The 11,178-nt window shown below is 42.8% G+C and overlaps 1 protein-coding gene across 1 annotated transcript in view; it reads left to right on the top strand.

The window, feature by feature from the left end:
- The first annotated feature begins 864 nt into the window (after positions 1 to 864).
- The window catches only part of sf3b3 (splicing factor 3b, subunit 3), a 53,022-nt gene continuing 42,708 nt past the window's right edge, over positions 865 to 11,178 (top strand). The window contains exons 1-6 of the mRNA XM_045688179.2: positions 865 to 1,141; positions 1,735 to 1,861; positions 1,961 to 2,116; positions 5,439 to 5,609; positions 5,811 to 5,983; positions 6,300 to 6,441. Coding sequence (XP_045544135.1) covers positions 1,010 to 1,141; positions 1,735 to 1,861; positions 1,961 to 2,116; positions 5,439 to 5,609; positions 5,811 to 5,983; positions 6,300 to 6,441 — 901 coding nt within the window. The 5' untranslated portion in view covers positions 865 to 1,009. The remainder of the gene's footprint in view (positions 1,142 to 1,734; positions 1,862 to 1,960; positions 2,117 to 5,438; positions 5,610 to 5,810; positions 5,984 to 6,299; positions 6,442 to 11,178) is intronic.

The following is an 11,178-nucleotide window of genomic DNA, read 5'->3' as shown; positions in this document are numbered from 1 at the left end:
TACAGGCACAGACTGTGTGTGGAAAATGATTTAAGGCTGAGACTCTCTCCAATAAAACCCAACATTGCAGAGTTATGTGCATCCTTTCAAGCACACCCTTCTCATTAACCTGTGGTGAGTTATTCACAATTTTCGTTGAACAGATAAGGTTTTATATGTAAGATGGTTAAATAAAGAGCAAAATGATTGATTATTATTATATTATTACTTGTGCCCTGGTCCTATAAGAGCTCTTTGTCAGTTCCCACAAGCCAGGTTGTGACAAAAACTCACACTCATTCTTATGTTTAGTAAATGTATCGTATAGTGTGTGTGTGTGTGTGGCAGACTGACAATGATGGCAATAAACAACATTTGAGAGTGTGCTGACCCTGGTGCTAGAGGGGGTACGCAGCTGGAGGCTGAATGTTTGAAGGGGTATGGGACTATAAAAAGTTTGGGAACCACTGCTGTAGGGGACTCTTTATTATGCACATGGACTTATCCCAAAAATGTATATGCTGCTAGACATATTTCAGTTCAGAATCTTTACATCATGTCGTTTTTGTGAGCTATAGTGACTTTATTCTAACACGTTGTGGATGCTTTTTGGGGGAAATCTTTCGCAATTCAATTAAATCCAAAGGGCTTTTTTGGCATGGGAAACATGTTTACATTGCCGAAGGAAGTGAAATATACAATAAACAAAACAATAAAAAATGAACAATCAGAAATGATCTCTCTGAGTCTGCAGTCCACACTGACTTACTACCTGCACGGCTGCACATGCACCTTTTGTCCAACCTAAGCAAAGCATGGGCATTGTCGACACCTAGTGGAATAGCTCGTCAACTGTAATTCAATACGCCTTTTCATTATATTTTTTATGATAATTTCAAGACAAGTAACATGTAGATTTTCCATTTTAGATAAATCAAACAAAACTTCTATGGCGTACCTGCTTTGGGTTTCGTGTTATTCCCATATAATTGTGTAGCTAGGTCTCAGGCACATTGTGGACCGACTTTTGATGACGTCGCAGATCGTGAAGAGGGCCCGCGTTCGACAGAAAAGCGTTTGTCCGCAGAAGTATCAACAAATTGACGGTGCGACTGAAATTCACAATCTAGTTGATATCAGTTTCATCCTAACTGATACATCGGTAAATCATTTTCATACAATATCCGCACAATACAATATAGAAAACAAAATATCTATCAATATATATATATTTTTACGTCTTCCTGAATTTTGAAGATGGGCGCTTGTGGGTATACGGAGTGATTGAATGAAACAACTGCGAGTGCTAGGGTAGTTAACTCGAGCAAGCAAGCCTTGTTTCGCAAAGTTACATTGTCTATTTCGTTAAAATATTTTGTAATGGTGGGCTAACGTTACTGTTATTATTGCGGTTAAGTTGGACCTGGCTAGTTGCAACAACGACCAATGGGTTTGTGTAGAATCAACTTTACACAGTTGGCTAGGCTGGGCTCTACGTAGTAGCTAATTAGATAGCTAGCTAACAAGTAGCGGCACCCGTGTCTTTGAAAGCGCCTTTGTTTGTAGTCTATGTTGTTTAACTAGCTATCATCAACTGAGTCGACAATGTTTTTGCTTGCGGATGTATAATGTGTCTGCAGTATCCACAATAACATTACTGTGCAATAGTTAACTAGCAACCGCACTAAGTTAGCTATGTTATAACACTGAGATGCTTGCGGTAATGCAAAAATGTACTCCTCCTTTCTTCCTCAGAACCTGGTGTTGCTGTGGCCTCTTTTACCTGCACCTGAAGGTAGAGAAACCGACACTATGTTTCTGTATAACCTGACCCTGCAGCGTGCCACCGGCATCACCCACGCCATCCATGGAAACTTCTCAGGTACATAACATTCTTCTCTTGGGGTCTCTCATCCCTGAGTCTATATAACATGGATAATGTAACCTGTGATCTGGTTATCATTTTTGTCTTGCCTTGCAGGAACCAAGATGCAGGAGATAGTAGTTTCCAGGGGGAAGATCATTGAGCTGCTGCGTCCAGATGCCAACACAGGGAAGGTTCACACCCTGCTTACCATGGAGGTGTTTGGCATCATTCGCTCCCTCATGGCCTTCAGGCTGACAGGAGGAACTAAAGGTGTGTGTGTGTGTTATGAGATGTATGTGTGTGTCAGCATATATGTGTGTCTGTATGTACACCTGAGATTGCCTTTTGCTGTATATACAGTGCATTTGCAAAGTATTCAGACCCCTTGACTTTTCCCACATTTTGTTACGTTACAGCATTATTCTAAAATTGATTCAATTGTTTTCTTCATCAATCTACACACAATACCCCATAATGACAAAGCGAAGACAGGTTTTTAGAAATGTTTGCTCATGTATTACAAATAAAAAAAACAAATGCCTTACTTGCATACTTATTCAGACCCTTTGCTATGAGACTTGAAATTGATCTCAGGTGCATCCTGTTTTCATTGATCATCCTTGAGATGTTTCTAAAACGTGACTGGTACACCTGTGGTAAATTCAAATGATTGGACATTATTTGGAAAGGCGAACACCTGTCTATATAAGGTCCCACAGTTGACCGTGCATGTCAGAGGTCGAAGGAATTGTCGTAGAGCTCCGAGACAGGTTTGTGTCGAGGCACAGATCTGGGAAAGGGTACCAAAAAATGTCTGCAGCATTGAAGGTCCCCAAGAACACCGTGACCTCCATCATTCTTAAATGGAAGAAGTTTGGAACCACCAAGACTCTTCCTAGAGCTGGTCGCCCAGCCAAACTGAGCAATCGGGGGAGGGCCTTGGTTAGGGAGGTGACCAAGAACCTGATGGTCACTCTGGCAGAGTTCCTCTGTGGAGATGGGAGACCCTTCCAGAAGAACAACCATCTCTGCAGTACTCTACCAATCAGGTCTTTGTGCTAGAGTGGCCAGACGGAAGCCACTCCTCAGTAAAAAGCACATAACAGCCTGCTTAGAGTTTGTCAAAAGGCACCTAAAGACTCTCACACCATGTGAAACAATATTCTCTAGTCTGATGAAACCAAAATTGAGCTCTGGCATGAATACCAAGCGTCACATCTGGAGGAAACCTGGCACCATCCCCACGGTGAAGCATGGTGGTGGCAGCATCATGCCATGGGGATGTTTTTCAGCCGCAGGGACTGGGAGACTAGTTAGGATCAAGGTAAAGATGAATGGAGAAAAGTACAGAGAGATCCTTGATAAAAAAAAAAATGCTCCGGACCACAGACTGGGGCGACGGTTCACCTTCCAACAGGACAACAACCCTAAGCACACAGCCAAGACAACGCAGAAGTGGCTTCGGGACAAGTCTCTGAATGTCCTTGAGGGGCCCAGGCTTGAACCTGATCAAACATCTCTGAAGAGACCTAAAAATAGCTGTGCAAGGACGCTCCCCATCCAACCTGACCGAGCTTGAGAGGATCTGTAGAGAAGAATGGGAGAAACTCCCCAACTACAGGTGTGCCAAGCTTGCAGCGTCATACCCAAGAAGACTCGGCTGTAATCGCTGCCAAAGGTGCTAAAACAAAGTACTGAGTAAAGGGTCTGAATACCTATTTAAGTGTGATATTTCAGTTTTATTTTTAATACATTTGCAAAAATGTGTAAACCTTTTTTTGCTTCATCATTATGGGGTATTGTCTGTTTGAGGGGAAAAAACTATTCATTTTAGAATAAGGCTGTAACGTAACAAAATGTGATAACAGTCTCTGAATACTTTCCAAATACGCTGTATATAATGATTAGTTCCATCTCAAAAAGTAGTTTGAATTGCCTAAAATCACAAGGTAGCCAGGGGACTAATAATGAGAGTACACAAACAACAATAGCCTACAGAAAAATCTAAGGAATATCCCTCCATTGAAAACCAAATTACCAATAACCTATCCTCCTCCTAGGCCTATCAAAAGTTTTAAGACAAGTTTATGGTCTAATGCCGCAGTTATCGCAATATCAAATCATTTCTGGGTAATAAGGAAGTACCTTACTTTGATAGTTTTCAATGAAATTGGTAAAAAAAAAAATAAAGCTTCTTAGCAAAGAGCAATTGGTAATCAGTGTCGTCAACATGTTAATTACACGGTTCCTAAGCAGGTCATATGGTCATAACACTGTCATGACCAATATATTTTCACCTGCCAAGAAGTTTCCTTTCCTTAAAGTTTCTCTTAAGTCCTTTGTTTTTGTTGTAATGAATTCTTTAGTCATGTTTTTTTCCAGTATTTTTTTGTAACTTGTAGAAAATCCGCTTTATAACACTGTTATGAAGCATTATGATCATTCTGTGTCACTTTACTTGACTAAGAAAATACACTTTAAGACACACTATGACCACCATAATCATATAAGCCAGATAGGCCTTTCACGTACAAGCCCTTATATCAGTCAAAAAGAGTGTGTCTTGTCCTGCAATCTGCTCCTGCGTTCAACCCAGTCATCAGCAACTGGGCATTGGGGTAGGTGCATGTCTGACATCAATGTGTGCGCAATTACAATGAGCATTTTGCATGCTCAATAAATAAAGAAATGTGTGGTAGGTTTTGATACTCTTATGTAGGTGTCATAACCAGCCATAAAATCAAGCAATATATGTCACAACAGGTGTAAATATACTGTGTGTCATGATAGTGTTATGGTCATATTATAACAGGTTATTGTAACATGACGCTGGTGTTAAGTAAAGTGTTATCGAGCAATTCCTCAAGCAAGACTTTTGCCAGGACTGTCTGGGAGTGATCTGAGTGGGGAGGGGATAACTGTTATTGGCAGAGAGGTATGGAACTCTTTCTTATTGGTCTATTAACTATGCTGAACAAAAATAGAAACGCAACATGTAAAATGGGCTAAAATAAATGTTCCATATGAACAAAGTTTATTTCTCAATGTTGTGCCCACATTTTTTTACATCCCTGTTAGTGAGCATTTCTCCTTTGCCATTCACCTGGTTAAAAGATAATTACGCTGGGGACAAACATGACAACCCCTGTTTCAGCATGATAATGCACAGCCCCATGTCGCAAGTATCTGTACACAATTCCTGGAAGCTGAAATTGTCCCAGTTCACACAGACACAAACCTGCTCCATGCTGAAGCTCTTCCACCAGAAAGGATATTTGAAAAGATGAGCCTGTACTTAGCCTCTGCCCAGGCTTTCAACAATATTGTCTTTCGTCATGATTCATCCAGTTGTAGCAATACATTTTTCCGCTATAGCCCAATGATCGTTTTAGCGGTTTTAAATTATTATTATTATTATGAAATATTTTTTTGGCCAATAGTAGGCGATTACATCGTATTTTATGGATACATAATCACGATAGGACCAATGTTGACATTCGCCCAATCCTAGTGTGAAGTAGATGCAAGTTTTCTGTGTGTGGTTGAAAAGCTCGTATTTTAAATTCGAGACATTTGTGCTTTTGATCCCCAGACTATATTGTGGTGGGCAGTGACTCAGGCCGCATCGTCATCCTGGAGTACCACCCCTCCAAGAACATGTTCGAGAAGATCCATCAGGAGACCTTTGGCAAGAGTGGATGTCGTCGCATCGTCCCTGGACAGTTCCTCGCCGTCGACCCCAAGGGCAGAGCAGTCATGATAGGTAAAGAAGCTCAGAGAACTGAGAGATATGATGTTGTGGAAAGAGTTGGAAATAGTTTGAAAATTCAACAAAGTTTCAAGTTGACAAATCCTTGACTTGATGAGATGTCCCTGTTGCAATGGACATGTTTTTTGTCTGTTGTAGTTTGTTAATTACCTCTGTTTCCAGGTGTTGTAGTGTACTGATTACCTCTGTTTCCAGGTGCCATTGAGAAGCAGAAGCTGGTGTACATCCTGAACAGAGATGCAGCAGCGCGTCTCACCATCTCCTCTCCCCTGGAGGCTCACAAGGCCAACACACTGGTCTACCATGTGGTAGGAGTTGATGTGGGTTTTGAAAACCCCATGTTCGCCTGTCTGGAGATGGACTATGAGGTGAGAGCCTAGCACTGACCGCTATGATTTGTGAATTTGGTCTTGTTACAGACTGAAGAAATGGACCTAATCTATGTTTACACACAGGCTCAGATTTGCTTCTGTTTTATTCTCTATACACCAAAGTGTTGTTGAAATGATGTCTTCATGTCTCTTCTCTGACAAACCACTGTAGGGAGTTTAAACACCTCTGATTCCAACACAATCCCACTGTTGTAGCTGCTTTGCTACTAAAGATGTCCTGTAAATCCTCATCCTGTCCTTTTCATTTCCACTGACCCACGGTGTGTGGCCTATGACCTCTCCCTCCTTCCAGGAAGCTGACAATGACCCCACTGGTGAGGCTGCAGCCAACACCCAGCAAACCCTGACCTTCTATGAGCTGGACCTGGGTCTGAACCACGTTGTGCGCAAGTACAGCGAGGCCCTGGAGGAGCACGGCAACTTCCTCATTACAGGTAGCTACACTGAACAATAATGTAAACGCAACATGCAGCAATTTTCTTTTACGTGAGTTACAGTTCATATGTGACTGACCAGCTCGATTTGGTCCTATATAGCGGGGGAAAAAATGTACATTGTATAAAAGAAGAGACTCAGCGCTTGAAAATAGTATATCACACACTACAGTTGAGGAACAAGGGAAGTAATTCTGGTTTGAAAGTTGATTAACTTGTATCCTCACTTTTGATAAAATGGCCCTTGAATGTTTTGGTATACCTACTGGAGGGCTCTTTGTCTACACCCATTCAGCATCGTTCACACCCTCTTAAGCTTTAGCCCCACCCATCTCTTTAAGGATTCACATGTGAGGCCATGTACTAAACAACCAAAGATTTCAAAACTAAAGGCTGGTTTATACTAGAGGTGTGTTCGTAAGTTTAATCGGGAGTGACAGTGTGCTCTGGGCGTTCGTAAAGTCAGAGCGTTTCGCTCTCTGAGTGTTCAGAGCACACACTGGACGCTCTGGCCGAGGAGTAGGGTTGATCCGAGCATTCTGACCAGTCAAGAACCCAAGCTAACTGTCTAATATTGGCAAGTTTGCTAGCTACTTCCAGACAAAACTCTCTAGAAAGGAAGGAACCTTGGAAGAAACCTAGAGAGGAACCAGGCTCTGAGGGGTAGCCAGTCTTCTTCTAGCTGTGCCGGGAGGAGATTATAGCAGAACATGGCCAAGATGTTCGAATGTTCATAGATGACCAGCAGGGTCAAATAATAGTCCTGAGGCATGGTCCTAAATCAAATCAAATGTATTTATATAGCCCTTCTTACATCAGCTGATATCTCAAAGTGCTGTACAGAAACCCAGTCTAAAACCCCAAACAGCAAGCAATGCATGTGTAGAAGCACGGTGGCTAGGAAAAACTCCCTAGAAAGGCCAAAACCTAGGAAGAAACCTAGAGAGGAACCAGGCTATGAGGGGTGGCCAGTCCTCTTCTAGCTGTACCGGGTGGAGATTATAACAGCTAGATGTTCAAATGTTCATAAATGACCAGCATGGTCAAATAGTAATAATCACAGTTGTCGAGGGTGCAACAAGTCAGAACCTCAAGAGTAAATGTCAGTTGGCTTTTCATAGCCGATCATTGAGAGTATCTCTACTGCTCCTGCTGTCTCTAGAGAGTTGAAAACAGCAGGTCTGGGACAGGTAGCACGTCCGGTGAACAGGTCAGGGTTCCATAGCCGCAGGCAGAACAGTTGAAACTGGAGCAGCAGCACGGCCAGGTGGATTGGGGACAGCAAGGAGTCATCATGTCAGGTAGTCCTAAGGCATGGTCCTAGGGCTCAGGTCCTCCGAGAGAGAGAAAGAGAGAGCATACTTAAATTCACCCAGGACACCGGATAAGACAGGAGAAATACTCCAGATATAACAGACTGACCCTAGCCCCCCGACACATAAACTACTGCAGCATAAATACTGGAGGCTGAGACAGGAGTGGTCAGGAGACACTGTGGCCCCATCCGACGATACCCCCGGACAGGGCCAAACAGGAAGGATATAACCCCACCCACTTTGCCAAAGCACAGCCCCCACACCACTAGAGGGATATCTTCAACCACCAACTTACCATCCTGAGACAAGGCCGAGTATAGCCCACAAAGATCTCCGCCACGGCACAACCCAAGGGGGGGCGCCAACCCAGACAGGAAGACCACGTCAGTGACTCAAGTGATGCACACCTCCTAGGGACAGCATGGAAGAGCACCAGTAAGCCAGTGACTCAGCCCCTGTAATAGGGTTAGAGACAGAGAATCCCAGTGGAGAGAGGGGAACCGGCAAGGCAGAGACAGCAAGGGCGGTTCGTTGCTCCAGTGCCTTTCCGTTCACCTTCACAGTCCTGGGCCAGACTACACTCAATCATAGGACCCACTGAAGAGATGAGTCTTCAGTAAAGACTTAAAGGTTGAGACAGAGTCTGAAAATGGAGCTCTATAGGAGAAAGCCCTGCCTCCAGCTGTTTGCTTAGAAATTCTAGGGACAATTAGGAGGCCTGCGTCTTGTGACCGTAGCGTACGTGTAGGTATGTACGGCAGGACCAAATCAGAAAGATGGGTAGGAGCAAGCCCATGTAATGCTTTGTAGGTTAGCAGTAAAACCTTGAAATCAACCCTTGCCTTAACAGGAAGCCAGTGTAGGGAGGCTAACACTGGAGTAATAGGATCAAATTCTTTGGTTCTAGTCAGGATTCTAGCAGCCGTATTTAGCACTAACTGAAGTTTATTTAGTGCTTTATCCAGGTAGCCGGAAAGTAGAGCATTGCAGTAGTTCAACCTAGAAGTAACAAAGGCATGGATACATTTTTCTGCGTCATTTTTGGACAGAAAGTTTATGATTTTTGCAATGTTACATAGATGGAAAAAAGCTGCCCTTGAAACAGTCTTGATATGTTCTTCAAAAGAGAGATCAGGGTCCAGAGTAACGCCGAGGTCCTTCAGTTTTTTTTATTTGAGACGACTGTACAATCATCAAGATTGTCAGATTTAACAGAAGATCTCTTTGTTTCTTGGGACCTAGAACAAGCATCTCTGTTTTGTCCGAGTTTAAAAGTAGAAAGTTTGCAGCCATCCACTTCCTTATGTCTGAAACACAGGCTTCTAGCGAGGGCAATTTTGGGGCTTCACCATGTTTCATTGAAATGTACAGCTGTGTGTCATCCGCATAGCAGTGAAATTTAACATTGTTTTCGAATGACATCCCCAAGAGGTAAAATATACAGTGGATATAAAAAGTATACACACCCCTGTTAAAATGCCAGGTTTTTTGATGTAAAAGAATGAGACAAAGATAAATCATGTCAGAACTTTTTCTACTGTTAATGTGACCTATAATGTGAACAATTCAATTGAAAAACAAACTGAAATCTTCGAGGGGGAAAAATGAAAAATAAAAACCTTACAATAACCTGGTTGCATAAGTGTGCACAACCTCTTATAACTGGGGATGTGGCTGTGTTCAGAATTAACCAATCACATTCAAACTCATGTTAAATAGAAGTCATTACACACCTGCCATCATTTAAAGTGACTCTGATTAATCACAAATAAAGTTCAGCTGTTCTAGTAGGATTTTCCTGACATTTTCTTAGTTGCATCTCAGAGCAAAAGCCATGGTCCGCAGAGAGCTTCCAAAGCATCAGAGGGATCTCATTGTTGAAAGATATCAGTCAGAAGGGTACAAAATAATTTCCAAAGCATTACATATACCATGGAACACAGTGAAGACAGTCATCATCAAGTGGAGAAAATATGGCGCCACAGAGACATTACCAAAAACTGGACGTCCCTCCAAAATGTATGAAAAGACGAGAAGAAAACTGGTCAGGGAGGCTTCCAAGAGGCCTACAGCAACATTAAAGGAACTGCAGGAATTTCTGGCAAGTGCTGGCTGTGTGCTACATGTGACAACAATCTCCCGTATTCTTCATATGAATGGGCTATGGGGTAGGGTGGCAAGACGGAAGCCTTTTCTTACAATGAAAAACATCCAAGCCCGGCTGAAGTTTGCAAAAACAAACATCAAGTCCCCCAAAAGCACGTGGGAAAAATGTGTTATGGTCTGATGAAACCAAGGTTGAACTTTTTGGCCATAATTCCAAAAGGTATGTTTGGCGCAAAAACAACACTGCACATCACCCAAAGAACACCATACCCACAGTGAAGCATGGTGGTGGCAGCATCATGCTTTGGGGCTGTTTTTCTTCAGGAACCGGGGCCTTAGTCAGGGTGGAGGGAATTATGAACAGTTCCAAATACCAGGAAATTTTGGCACAAAACCTTCAGGCGTCCATTAGAAAGCTGAAGAGGAAGTTCACCTTTCAGCACGACAACGACCCAAAGCACACATCCAAATCCACGAAAGCATGGCTTCACCAGAAGAAGATTAACGTTTTGGAATGGCCCAGCCAGAGCCCAGACCTGAATCCAATTGAACATCTCCGGGGTGATCTGAAGAGGGCTGTGCACAGGAGATGTCCTCGCAATCTGACAGATTTTGAGCACTTTTGCAAAAAAAAGTGGGCAAATATTGCCAATCAAGATGTGCCATGCTAATAGACTCCTACCCAAAAAGACTGAGTGCTGTAATAAAATCAAAAGGTGCTTCAACAAAGTACTAGTTTAAGGGTGTGCACACTTATGCAACCAGGTTATTGTGAGTTGAATTTTTAATTTTTCCCCCTCAAAGATTTCAGTTTGTTTTTCAATTGAATTGTTAACGTTATAGGTCACATTAAAGGTGGAAAAAGTTCTGACATGATTTATCTTTGTCTCATTATTTTACATCACAAAAACCTGGCATTTTAACAGGGGTGTGTAGACTTTTTAAATCCACTGTATAGTGAAAACAATAGTGGTCCTAAAACGGAACCTTGAGGATCACCGGAATTTACAGTTGATTTGTCAGAGGACAGACCATTTACAGCTACGTCTATTGACAAACTGATATCTTTCCGACAGATAAGATCTCAGTCCTAGGGCTGAGAGAGAGCTTAAATTCACACAGGACACCGGCTAAGACAGGAGAAATACCCCAGATATAACAGATTGACCCAAGCCCCCCCCCCCCCCCCACACAAACTATTGCCGCGTAATTACAGGAGGGGTCGGGAGACACTGTGGCCAACCAGGCAGGATATAACCCCACCTACTTTGCCAAAGCACAGCCCCCACACCACTAGAGGGATATCTTCAACCAC

The sequence above is a fragment of the Salmo salar genome, chromosome 10 (assembly GCF_965601325.2).
Source record: "Salmo salar chromosome 10, fSalSal1, whole genome shotgun sequence".
Classification (NCBI taxonomy): domain Eukaryota; kingdom Metazoa; phylum Chordata; class Actinopteri; order Salmoniformes; family Salmonidae; genus Salmo; species Salmo salar.
Note: the sequence above shows the minus strand (reverse complement) of the source record. Positions and strands in the feature narration are given on the sequence as shown.